At 32.1% G+C, this 13,609-nt stretch overlaps 1 protein-coding gene across 1 annotated transcript; it reads right to left on the bottom strand.

Annotated features, from left to right (window-relative positions):
- Positions 1-1,040: 1,040 nt before the first annotated feature.
- Positions 1,041-12,004, bottom strand: LOC108903457 (putative inorganic phosphate cotransporter). Its single transcript, XM_018705652.1, has 8 exons — positions 11,927-12,004; positions 11,652-11,791; positions 8,222-8,534; positions 5,201-5,421; positions 4,927-5,076; positions 4,734-4,866; positions 2,021-2,265; positions 1,041-1,375 (listed from the first exon to the last, which is right to left on the bottom strand). The coding sequence occupies exons 1-8, from the start codon at positions 11,985-11,987 to the stop codon at positions 1,226-1,228; spliced, it is 1,413 nt and encodes a 470-aa protein (XP_018561168.1). The 5' UTR covers positions 11,988-12,004; the 3' UTR covers positions 1,041-1,225.
- Positions 12,005-13,609: the final 1,605 nt, after the last annotated feature.

Genomic DNA, 13,609 nt, shown 5'->3' with positions numbered 1-13,609 from the left:
TTATGATCTTGGGCATCCGAACAAACTTTTTGTCAAATTCAATTTAATTAACTGGAAATAGGTACTTGATTATCAAAGAAATCACCTTGTTTTTTAATTTTTTTTAAGCAGATTAGATTATGTGTTATGTAGATACTTGTAGACTTGACTTTTATTAATCATCACTTTAGATACTAACAGTATCTGACAGTAGAGCTTGAATAATACGGATGATCTTCTGAGCTTCCAAAAGGGATGAAAGAAAAATATATTTTTAATAATAATAATACAACAGTTTAAATAAAATAGGTATGTTAAATTTCACATTTTAGAGAAAAACTGGAGTAGACCCTTGTGTATATTCATAATATATTCTAGTCATCTATACATGTATATTGCGTTAGATATGTTCTATGAACGCTGTGTAATTTTGCATTTTGTGATAGACAAGGCAACTTACATTACATTCATTTGTATTACAGGTTGCCTAATACACTGAAACTGGAAAATAAATGAAAAGAATGGGGTGTTGCATAAAAACGCGTACTGTTTTATTATTGAATAATACACTTCTACAGTGAAAGTTAGAAGAACTATACAATTAATTTTGCAAACATCTCATGTACTTTTTATTAGAATTTTTAATTGTTTTTGTTAAATTAGCACGCCATTTCTATTAAATTTATAACGTATGAAACTATTATTCTCTGTCTCAGTTATTAAACAAAAGAAGGACAATGTTTTGAGATTTTAGTTGGGCTTCCCATTTATAGATGGTGCCACCAAAACATCACGTCATACATCACAATTTACAAATCTCCTTTCATATGATCTTTCAGTTAATTTTTATGGATCTAGGGACTTTACTAATTCTTAGACACTAGATTCGCCCTAATTCTATTCCTTCTACGCCGTTTGTATTTTATTTTATTATTTTATCAGAAAGTTAGTAGTAGGCACGAATGTCAATTGTTTCAGTGAAAGATTACGATTGTGATTTGCATCTGATTGTGTTAATGTGTTTTATATTCGGTTAGTAAAAGCATACACGTGTCAAAAACAAAAATATTTATTCAAAACCAATCACATTTCTATCACAGATTATTTTGAGTTACATGTTTCTTGTTGCTATTATTTGATTTAAATATGAGAAGACTACTGCTACCTAACCTCACAGAACACATTCGTTACCAAAGACAACACAGTAAAAAATTGTTCAGGTACTGAGTATATTTATTCAAAGTTGCTACTTTTCTGGAACTTTTTCCTTCTCCTTTTTACTGAGAGGGTCCCAAGTCCGAAGATCGCCGCTTGCGAATATGAAATAAAATAGGTTTGTGCTTATGTAGAGGGCTGTGGACATCAGGAATATTATGCTCCAGTTGTTCTGGTCGGTCTGCAACAAAAAAAAACTATGAATAACTTCATTCTCTACACCAATCCTTGGTAAAAGTTAGTATAAATTGTTTACATATTGCAAATAAAAGCAAGTAACAATTTTCTAGAATGTACATAACTTAAGTTGATAAAACTGAATAATTATTAAGTCGCCAAAATTGACATATAAATTAGAACCAGTTCTGTGATCTCCGATTTCTAGGCCAATTTATCTGAACTATAAAATTTATTACAGTGTATTGGATTAAACAAATACTAATGACTCATTGATTCACTCCATTGTCAAGAACATATGTATTTATTTTAAAATTTATCTTGGTAAATACATATTATCAATCGGAAATAGTAGCTTTAAATAATGGTCAATCATCGACATAATCTGATATAGATTGCGTTTTATATTCTAAATCGTAAGTTGTTATGACTCCAAATATAGAAAAAACATTGCTACATCAAACACTTAAGAAAAAAGGATCATTCGAACTATTTGAAAATATAGATCTACTTTCAAGTACCGCTTTGGATATAACTTTTTAGGCAGTGAAACTGATGATTTCAAGGACAGACCAAATGAAGATATACCGCAAATACTGTGCTACGTTCTGATGTCTACTTTTTATTGAAAAAAAATAAGAATAATCACCTCGTCTCTAACTATGATTTCCACGGTGAACTGCGGCAGAATGTTGAACACGTTGGAAATGCTGTTAGAAAACCCTTTTATGATACCTGGAAAAGTCGGGGTTAAGTCGAAAACGTTGGCCGAATGTCCGCTGTACATTGCAGAGCTGGCACCAGCTGCTATAATGAGTAGAGCGTATGCCCAGATCTTGGCGTCTTCTGGAAGGTACCCCAGTACTATTACAACAAGAGCAGGCACTGCCATTCCTGAAAAAAAAAAACAGTTCTTAAGTAATTTGCAAATATATTAACTATAGTCTGTTTAGAAATGAAAGAGTAATAAAAGCTTATTATGTATGCAAATCATAAATAAATGTAGTACTGGTGCTTATATTCAATATTTTTATATTATGTATTATCGATATAGATGAGGTGTACTTTTAAGAAAACTTTTTGTGACCGGGTAAATTGTAGCAGATAGCTAAAATTTAATCCCCGACAATCCGTCTTTGTCTATGCCGCTTCAATTTCTCGGTCCATTTCTCTTATAAGTAAACAATATAAAAACAGCATTTCAAAACATGAGGCTACTTTAAGCATCATAACCGGGTTAAGAGGGTTTTTAGTAATTCAAATAAAATTATTCAATATTATTATCAAAATATTTATTTAAATTTAATGAATAGACTTTTATTCCACACAAAAATATATGTATTTTGAAAATTCAAATTATGGTGAGTAAATGTAGTGTTGTATAAATGTACAATAAAGAAAATAAAAAAGTAGGTATATTAAAATTCATCCTCTGAATATTCTGATGAATTATCTTCGTCTCCTAGATTGATAACGATAGGTTCCACAGTAACGTCAATTAAATTATCGAGTTCCCACATTTTCTCCTCTTCTTTTTGTACATGATGTATACATCTTTGCCAGTTATCTGCAGTTACTCGTTCCAAGGAATTTTTTAACAAAATTTTCACGTCACTTAATTTAAACGTCGTATTATTTCGCGCTACATCTCCTTTTACCTGCGCCCAGACTAATTCGATTGGGTTAAGTTCACAGTGATAAGGTGGTAACCGTAGTACCGTTATTTGGCGATTTGTTGCCATTTCATCGATAACATATTTTTTCTGATCTTTATTAAGATTGACAAGTGTCAAAAGTTCCTTTTTCACCATATTTGTTTCAAAAGAAATGTTTTTTCCGGATAACCATTGAATTATATCGGCTTTCCTCCAAGCAGTCGTAGGCGTCCGCTCGGTCTGCCGTGAATGGTAACTGGCATTATCCATGACAATTACAGACCCCGGAGGAATAAGATCCAACATCTGTGTAAAATACTCTTCGAAAACATCTGCGTTCATGTCTTCGTGATAGTCACCTGTATTTTTAGATTCAAATAAAAGTAAACCGCCATCTACAAAACCACTGGCACTACCTATATGTGTCACTATTAATCTTCGCCCTTTACCTGAAGGTGCCTTGAACCCTGTTGAAAGTCCATCCAAAAATGCTTGTCGAAAACTTTTTACATTTTTATCTTGCCATACTTTTGTTACAGTATATCCCTCGTTGACCCAAGTTTCGTCTAGATAATAAATATTCCTCCCTTCGTCACGGAATTTTCTAATTGATCTTAAGTAGGATCTTCGCCAACAAATAATTTCATCTTTATCGATAAGAACTGACTTCCTGTTCTGCTTTTCCCAGCAAAAATTCAACTCTCGTAAGACGGCCCATAATTTGCTTCTACTGATTTTTGGCAAATCGTTGTCCTCTGAAAGTTCACTTAAAATTTTGTTTAGCGTTGGTATTTCTTTTTTAAAATAAAATGAGTGTACTTTTCTGCGAATGACATTTTTGAAGAAATCATCTATAACGACTTTTGACCTCCCTGTAGATGATTTTGGGGGATTTACAGTATCTTGTTCATTTTTTGTTTCCTTTAAAAGTCTGTAGATAGTCGATTTTCCAATCCCTGTCATTTTTGTTAGCATTAGTGTTACCCGATAATTACCTGAAACGAAATATTACCACGCCCATGGCCGGTTCTTATCTCGGGGTTTTATTACTCTCTTTCATTTCCAAACAGACTTATACATATATCTGATTCATTACAATTAAAACCATAGAACATTGAGGTTTGTACAAGTACTTGCTAAACACCCTGTTTATCGCTGGATTTGTACTTTTTACATCTATCTACATTTGGAAGCAATACGCAATAAAAAAGAGAATTACAGATCATCCTGTACATCTTAAAATTTCCGAGAATTCATCATATATTTATCTATTTATTGCAACTGTTATTGTATCTTTCCAATTCCTGAAATATCAATAATTAAACTTCCCAAACTTTTATTATTATTATTTCTCCTAGTACCTGTCACTGAAACAACCAATAAATCATTAAAAATATAAATCATTCGATAGATCTAAATCAGATTTATCTGTACAATTTGATGCTGTTCAAAATATATATTTAACCACAAATTATCTGAATTAGTGATATAGATGGAGTGATTATTTTATATTTATCTTTGATTTAAAAACTTAATTATGCTCGTATACTACCAAACAGCTTACGCGTTAGTTTTGGAAGTGTCTAGTGATCCAGCGACATAGTACCCTGTTTTTTTTAAACACACATTCAAGAGACAAATGAAACGACTCTTCCCGTATTTTCTCTACACTGAAACGAAACGCTATAAAAAAGACGCGACACTTACCGATCGTGGTGAATAATTTTCTGGCGAACAGCTTCGTCACGTATTTATTGACGATGAGGTGGTTAGCGATGAAGCAAAATACGAAGCACATAAAAAACGTGGCTATGTAGGGAGCAGAAGCCAGTAGACTATTCTGAAAAAAAAATCGAACGTTAGTTTCTAGAACCCTTGTGATTCGAGTGCGATAACTTACCGACGCTATATCCATTTTCATTATTTCACTCATGTAAGTGGGTATCTCGCTCTGTATGATGATGGCGCCCCAGGTTTGCCCCAGATACGCCATAACCGTGGCCCATACTGGAAGGGATGTGAATATGCGCCTCCAGGGGGTGCTTATGTACTGGAATATGAAAAAAGTAGTTAGGTTTCATTTTAAACTACAAAGCGACTTCAGAAACTTGTTAAAATTGGCAAAAAGGGAGAAAAGATCCCATATGCCAATTTTTTTTTATATTAATGCGTACCTTGGCGTTTTCATTCATGCCCAGCGAAGTTTCTATGAACGTTTTCTCTTCTTCAGTGATGCTGATGTGTTCTGCTGGACTGTTATATCCGAATAATACCCATAGGAAGACCCATGTAAATCCCAACAGTCCGAAAAAGTAAAAAGTGACGGGCCAACCCAGTGATGTGGTAGAAACGTAAGAGGTTAACAAAATCGTGACAATGTTACTGAAGGGGGTGCCTGAAATGAAAGCGAAACAATGAAAACATGTTTTTTGCTTATACGGTGTTTATAATACATACAGGGTGGTCCCGAGGTAATGGGCCAAAATTCATGGGTAGATTCCCGAAGCAAAAATATTGCGATTTAGCCGAACTTACCTTAGTCCAAAAGTTGATAGTTAAAGAGATACAGGGTGTTAAATGTAAAATATTATTTTAGTTTATTTCCATTTATTTCTTAATAAATGCAAATATCTACACAAAATTTTGGGGTTTGGGGTTCTTTGGATAGAGGAATTGAAATTTGTTCACATTTTGGTTATAGTTCATAGAGGGCGCCAGCTGCCGTAGATTGAAGGTGTTGGAAACGACATAACTTTTTTGTACTTTAAGGTATCTCATCTTTGGTATCAAATTCTTATTTTCCAACTTTTTTTACACAAAAAAGGTAGACTTTATGAAAGTAGCTGTCTCGCACCGTTTCCGAGATATTTGGCTTTGAAACTTCCAATGCTAATAGTTGAAATAATTAAAATAATTTAGAAATGTCAAAAACAAGGGTTTATTTAGAATTAAAAATTGTAATGAACAGTAAAATAGTAAACATTAGTAAAAAATATGCCTTTTTGACAATAATTGCTCAAAATGTCCACCTCTAACTTCAATACATTTATCAACACGTTTATTAAAAGATTGTCTTATTTTAAAGTATAAATCCTTAATGCGAAATGACTTTGCAGCATTTAAAACCTGCTACTAAAGTTCTTCTCAAGTGTTTATAGTTTCTCCATAAACAACTGATTTCATGTAACTCCAAAAACGAAAACCTCGGCATTCTATCTCACATTTATGTACGAGTATACAATTTAATTTGTAAGCTAAGATGTGATTTTAATTAGATACGAATAATACTTAATAGAAATTAGCATACAAATGACAGTAATAAGACAAGTGGAAGACGTCAATTATTTGATTTGCGTCCAAATCCTACTTAAGAAACTTTACCACTAAATTAATAATACCTGTAGGTACTTAATTGTAATTTAATGCAACAGCATTGGAAGTTTCAAAGCCAAATATCTCGAAAACGGTGCGAGATAGCTACTTTAATAAAGTATACCTTTTTTGTGTAAAAAAAGTTGGAAAATAAGAATTTGTAACCAAAGATGAGATACCTTAAAGCACAAAAAAGTTATGTCGTTTTTAACACATTCAATCTACTGCAGCTAGCGCCCTCTATGAACTTTAACCAAAATGTGAACAGATTTCAATTCCTCTACTCAACGAACTCCAATCCCCAAAATTTTGTGAGGATATTTGCATTTGTTAAAGAATAAATAAAAAAAAACTGAAATAATATTTTACATTTAACACCCTGTATCTCTTTAACTATCAACTTTTGGACTAAGGTAAGTTTGGCTAAATCGCAATATTTTTGCTTCGGGAATCTACCCATGAATTTTGGCCCATTACCTCGGGACCACCCTGTATATTAATTTTCTACAAAATTTTCTCTCTTAACAGTAAATAATTTTCGTCTCTATAGCAGGGAAATGTAATTTTATGTTAATTAGATAGCTTGGAGACATTTATAATCTCCTAAAACAGATTAATATAATAATTATATTAATATAATTAACTAAAATCCATTGAATTCATGCCGGGACATCTGGCAGGTTATAAAATTTTACTGTTTTGTTATTTTTATTTTATTTTATTTTTATTATTGAATTATGAATGTATTGTTGAATTATTCGGAATTGTAAAACCCTACTTTGCGTTATATCTAATCTTGGAATTCTAAATGCTTCCAAAAACGCAACACCCTGTAAGAAGTATCAAGAAAACAATACGGTTTGCATTGTTATAATACCAAGCACGATTTCATAATTAAAACAACTTTAAATACAATACATCCATAATCTAAACAACGGATAAAAAAATTCCGTAAAATTTTATGATCTCGTAGAAGTCCCGATCTGAATTCAATGGACTTTTATTAATCATCATTGTATTGAGCAGTTTATCATAAGTGTGTCTAAGCTACTTAAGTGATATAAATCAAACAAGGTATTTTTTTCTACAAAACAACTGAAACTTCATGTTTATAGCACTCTTGAAATTACTAACAATATCTTTTTTTTTTCGATGTTTCAAAAAAATTGGAGTATTTTGTTTAAGATAACTATTAACAACATTTTTTTTTATGCATTTACAAATTTAAACGCCATTTTTAAGCAAAAAGTGGGAGGAAAAGATTTTTCCATCCCAAAGTGAGATACACCGTGACACAAAAAGTTTTAGTAGCTTAAATACGTCCTATTGGTCGCTTGTGGCGCCCTCTAGATGATACAACGAAATCCTCGATAAATTCGAATATCTCGTCCCAAAAAACCGCCGGATACGAAATTTCACGAAATTAGCTCGACGTAGTCGAAATATATTAAAGAGAATGTTATTTATTTCTTTTAACTTCAACACCCTGTATCTCGAAAACTAAGCTTTTATGAGCAACATTGTAATATGACTTTTTCCGATAAATTTTCGGCATAGTGGTAAAGTTAGGCTACCTATTTGAAAATAACTTTTTTTTTAAGACTTTGGTGCCCTCTACCGGTTAATTTATATTGAATTGAACGTAGCAATAAAAAAAAAACTAGAAAATTTTTGCAACTGACTCAATATCTAAAAATAATCTTGGTTTTTCCGCGTTCAAGCCCTCTGATCCGTCGCCTCGTATCAAGGATTAGCATCGCTAAACGCACGTTATAAAGCAATTTCGAATTTATTGCGCTTTTTTTTTGGAAATCGGAACGTACCAGATAACGCCAGAACGCAGCTCCTCAGCCTCTCCGCCGGCGGGATCCACTGGCCGATGAGGCTCTGAATTGAGGGGAAGAAGAACCCCTGGGCCAGCCCCTGGGTCACCCTGCACACTATCACCCCCGTAGAACCGAACACTTCCGCTACAACGGGGATTATTATAAAGGCCATGCAGTTGATGCACATCGCCGTTGTCAGCAACCACTTGGTGCCGTAGACTTTGCCCATCTGGGCCCCTACGACTTGCAGAAATCCAAAACCCCAGTAGAACGAAGTCAGTATGACTCGCTTGTTGTCCCAAGTGTAAGTCTGCAACAAAGAAATCGATTATTATTTTTAAGCGGCGTACACAAGCGGGGGCTTTGAGGGTTACAACCCCGTCGCCTTCAATGACACGTAACTGCAAAGTGAAAAGCTTAAAGAGAAATTTAACGAAAAAGAAAATAGTTAACACCATGTTAGTACTATTTAATAGGTATAAGTGGAATACGGACAGTTGAACACATGATTCGTCGTTGACGTCAGAAAACAAAGGTGGAGAAGAAATTTATCTGTATTCAGCTTTAAGCCTTATTTTTTTTAATAGTAGTAATAGTAAATGGACACATCATTGGACAGCCCGTTTAAACACATTTAAAGTAGAAACGTCAAACACCATTCGTGTTTAAAAGGACTATCCAACGATATGTCACTACTTACTTTAATTTTTCAAAAACGTTCAATTTAATTCGATGAATTTTATTGTAAACATACGCACGTATGTTTTCAGTCCTGAAAATTGAATAATTCCAAATATTTCGAATTTTCACCACCAAGAACGGCGGTGACAACATTTTTAACATTAAAGCGATGTTTCTCATCGTATTAGCTATGTCCTATCCAAATTTGATTAGTGCATCTCTCCCCCTTTCGAAAATTCAATACCTATTACCATATTTTTAAATACTAAACACTGATTTTTGGAGCAAATGATAGATGTTTGAGAAAGATCTCCAATTTCTTAGGCATTACAAGTTGTCAGTTTGTGAAAAAAGTATTGACTACTTTATTAGAGAGAAAAAAATGAGAACGTCTCTAATACCTAAGCGACACTATTGGGTTGACTTTTGTATGCGCATTGGAAAGTTTGTCTAAAATTATTGTTTTGTTCCCAAAGTGACAGAACTATTCTGGGATTCCCCGTATAAATAATAAGGAATTAAAACGGCCTAATCTCTACAAATTACGGTTAGTATTAAAAAAAATGAGATGTCATATTATTATAATAAATGTATAACTTTTTGTACTTGTAGCAATAACGATACCTAGAAATGTAAATTTCCATCAAATATGTTCATTTTTACGTGACTTCTTGTATACAGGGTGTCTCATAATTAGCTGCCAACCCTGAACAGGCCGATTCTATGATCAAAACTAAGTAAAAAAGTTTATATGAACATGGGTCCGGAAATGCTTCCTAAGGGCACAGGGACCCATTGAACAGGGAGGGAGGAATCATTTTTTTGCAATATCTCTCAATCGCGTTGTGATAAATGAATGAAATTTGGTATACACAGCTAAATTTTGATGAGCAATTTGATGGACTAAATCCATTTATTTCCACGAGGTCCATTGGGGTGGGTACGGGGGGGCCCTTGGTACTTTGCGTGTGTAACTTTTTCATCTTTGACTTTTTAACAAATTGAACAGCAAATTCCGTTTTCCCGAACTATTTTACGTTAAAAAGGTACTCTTGCTTCAAATCGTTATCTTTAACGGTTTCTGAGAAAATCGCTCTTGAATTAATCCCACTTTGGTCAATTTCATAGTAATTAAAAAAATTTTTTTTTTTAAATTTAATCTAATTTTTAAAAAAAATAATAATAAAAAAATTAATCCTTTAAATGGAAAAGAGAGGAAAGGAACATTATTATAGAATCGGCCTGTTCAGGGTTGGCAGCTAATTATGAGACTCCCTGTATATTTGCCGATATAGTTTATTGTTTATAGTTATAATTAAAATAATTAAAAAAAAACATATTAAAAAATAGATCATTTGTTTTAAGGAGAACGTAAAACAGGTGCAGAAGTAGAAATCTAAACGTCACTATATTTAAGTATTCTTGTCAAAAAATGACGATTTGATACTTAAAATTTATTATTAATATTGAAAATTACGATTTATATAGACTTTACGATCAATTTTTAACATTTAAAATAGAAAATAAGGAAAACGAATACGAGAAAAGAAAAGATTGCAGACATTTAAAAACGTTTGTCAGCCAGATTGATTCTCTAATCGAGATATTGCAAACAGTACAGGGTGACTCAAATTATAAAAAAAATTGCGCAGTGCTTTGTTAAAGCTTTTCCATAAATCAGATCTTACATATTTCAACTAATTCGTAAAATGTAACGAATAAACTGGAAAAATAGTGTTTCTCTTTACTTCGCCGTGTATTTGCGTTGTATATTTGTTTATAAAGAGAGAAATTCAATTTTTACGCATAATTACCCTACTGATTACAGTAATGAAGATTTTCTCTGTATTTCACTGTTTTTATGTACGATAATCAACTTTTTCTATATTGATCTTTCGTATATGGTTCAATGAAAAGATATGCTGCGTTTTTATGTTATATCTCACAAATTTAAAGAAAAATCTCGGCAAAATACAGTGCAACTTTTTTTAATTTGAGTTGGAAATTGAGATTTGATATTTGAATATCCTTATAATCTTCCATCCTCTAACCTTTTTTTCTATAAGGACGGTAATAGTGTTGTATTTAAGTTTACTACAAATTTGCTGAATATACACACAATTGTGTTACATAATTACTAATAATGTCCCAAAATTTGCCATCGTGCTAATAATTAAAAAATTTCGACAACGTATTCGATATCTTCCGAATCTTCAAGCAAATTCATTTACTGTAATTTGTTTGGTAAAATTATTCACAACCGGAATAGATACCAAGAACAACATTAACACTAAAGCTAACTAGTTTAATAAAAATAATAATAAAGGCGTAAAAGTCATAGGTGTAACAAAGAACTTTGACTACGCATGCCTACATCGAATCTATTTCATAATTAAAAAAAAAATGTTGAAGAATTTTAAATAAAAATAAAACATATGGTGATAGAATATGTTTTAGTAGATATTTTAACAATATAGGTACTACTTTCAATTACAAATACGGAAATAGATATAAATTATTAAATTCAATTAATGTGAAATTATACGAAAGTGATTTTTTCCACGATTACAATAATTGTAACAGATTTTTTCACAAAAAGCACTTGTTCCATGTAGTATTGTTCGAGACATTACGTAGTAGCAAGTTTTTATTACGCAATAGTCTAGTTTTTGGTTGACTATCCGTTAATATTCGTAAGATTTCTACCTTTAAATTAACACATTATATAAAAAAATGTAAGACTTACGGGTATATTGGGGTTTTCGTTGAAAGTACCATCTGTCATAGCGTCCAATCCTACAGACAAGTTGAGTCTGGTACAGGATGATGATGTGACAAGGAGAAACAAGAGTATCACCTGCACGTGACGCTTGCCAAAGGTAGGACCTAAAAACGAAACCAAAATTCAAATTTTCTTCAATCGCATGAAGAAGAAGTCAATGGTCGATTAAAATTTTTCACTGCTTTTGTGCCACGTTTTATTTTTTATATAGGGCCAACGCCTCTACGCCCACAACTCACCTTTGCCATCGCTAACTACAGGTTTTTCGCCCTTTTCAATATCAAACCTTCCCAGCTTCATCTTGACTGTTGCCTTACCACTCCTTACATACTATACAACGACTTCTAATTCATGTTAATACCTTTTATATATATACCTATAATCACTTATCAATAGATTTCCCTCACATTTAAAAATAGATCCAAACGGAATTATCTCCTGGTAAATCAGAGTGCTATTTAAAAATAGTAACTTCCCTCTTTCCTTCCCAGACTGATAACATATTTTTATAGAAAAATATTTACAGATCGACAATTTTCTTAGTCCTCTGGAAGTTACTTAACATAAAAAATATTAGATTGTGGCCATAAATAGTAGTATCATGCCGATCTGCGCTAAAAATATACAGGCAAATCCCTAGTTCTGCTAATATAATATTGATTGATAGATTAATAGACAATGCAGTTATTGCCAAGATAAACAGTAAATAATTTGTTTATTCGTTGAACAATACAAAAACGTTATGAAATAGTGTTTCATTTGTTCTATATGTGTTAGTTAATAAGTGTTTCTTTTTGGCTTATTAATTTGCCAAATTATATTGGTAAACTTTCCAGTTTCGTTTAATCGACAAAAAAACTGGATCTAGATCTTTGCTCCTTGATATTTCGCTTCACTTTCGAATATCTTGAAAGGTAAAAAGTCCGAAGCTACTGCGAAGATCGCTGCGGGACCTCTACGGAGCCACCATAGAGGTTGATCGAACGTCAACCCTGCTTTATACCTTGTGCACTAACCATGATGAAATCCTGATCAATGCTCAATACTTTCACTGACTTTCAAGCTCATCGTAGTATACATTCTTCTGCATATCACAAGCCTATACAGGGTGTTTATTAAGTACTTGTACAAAATTTAAAGGGTAAATTTTTGACTAATTTTAAGATAAAAATGACCATGGGTCCTCAACGGCTTAATTCTTGAGATACAGTCACAATGTCGCGAACTGTGACAATTTTTTGAAAATGTATTGCTTCAAAAATTCTTAAACAAAAACCGATTTTTTGAGAACTTACACTACAAAAACAGAAATTTGTCAGTCGATAATTTATTTATTTGTCTAAGCATTGTATTGTATTTGTTAATATATATTGTTATCGAATTTTGACCATAAAAATGTGTATCTATAATCCCCATAAACTAAAATTATCTACATCAAAAGTGTTTACTGCACTTTCACTAAACAAAGTTGCACCAAGTGATCTAGTTTTTTTAATTTTTTTAAATTAAATCTGTATAGTACTGTTTGTTTTATCGCTATAAATTCTTATTTCTTCATCAACAATGTCACACTTTTGATTATTTTTTAAATATCATCTCTCTGCAAATGTAAATTTATATTAAAATTTATTTGAAATTTAAGACCAATGCATATATTCTTTATTTTCATATACCTATATTTTTTTATCATATATATTCATTTTTCTATACTTTTCATAGTTGACTTAATTGTTAACTTTGTTCTATAATTGACATTGGACAAATAATTTATATAAGTAACTAACTATAGTTGTATTTAAATTTCTATAAGTGCGAAATAAGATATAAAATTAATGCGTGAATGGTCACTGCTGCCAAACTGACAAAGAGCTACCTGCTGTTTCATGGGAAAGAAAAATCTTTATCGTCATAATGCAGAAAAC

Source organism: Anoplophora glabripennis, unplaced genomic scaffold (genome assembly GCF_000390285.2).
Source record: "Anoplophora glabripennis isolate ALB-LARVAE unplaced genomic scaffold, Agla_2.0 scaffold82, whole genome shotgun sequence".
NCBI classification, from domain to species: domain Eukaryota; kingdom Metazoa; phylum Arthropoda; class Insecta; order Coleoptera; family Cerambycidae; genus Anoplophora; species Anoplophora glabripennis.
Note: the sequence above shows the minus strand (reverse complement) of the source record. Positions and strands in the feature narration are given on the sequence as shown.

Coding starts and splice junctions, on each gene's coding strand:
- LOC108903457 (XM_018705652.1), bottom strand. CDS start 11,987: ATGAAGCTGGGAAGGTTTGATATTGAAAAGGGCGAAAAACCTGTAGTT. Junction 11,792..11,926: donor TGTAGTTAGCGATGGCAAAG/GTGAGTTGTGGG, acceptor TTTCGTTTTTAG/GTCCTACCTTTGGCAAGCGT. Junction 8,535..11,651: donor ACGAAAACCCCAATATACCC/GTAAGTCTTACA, acceptor TCTTTGTTGCAG/ACTTACACTTGGGACAACAA.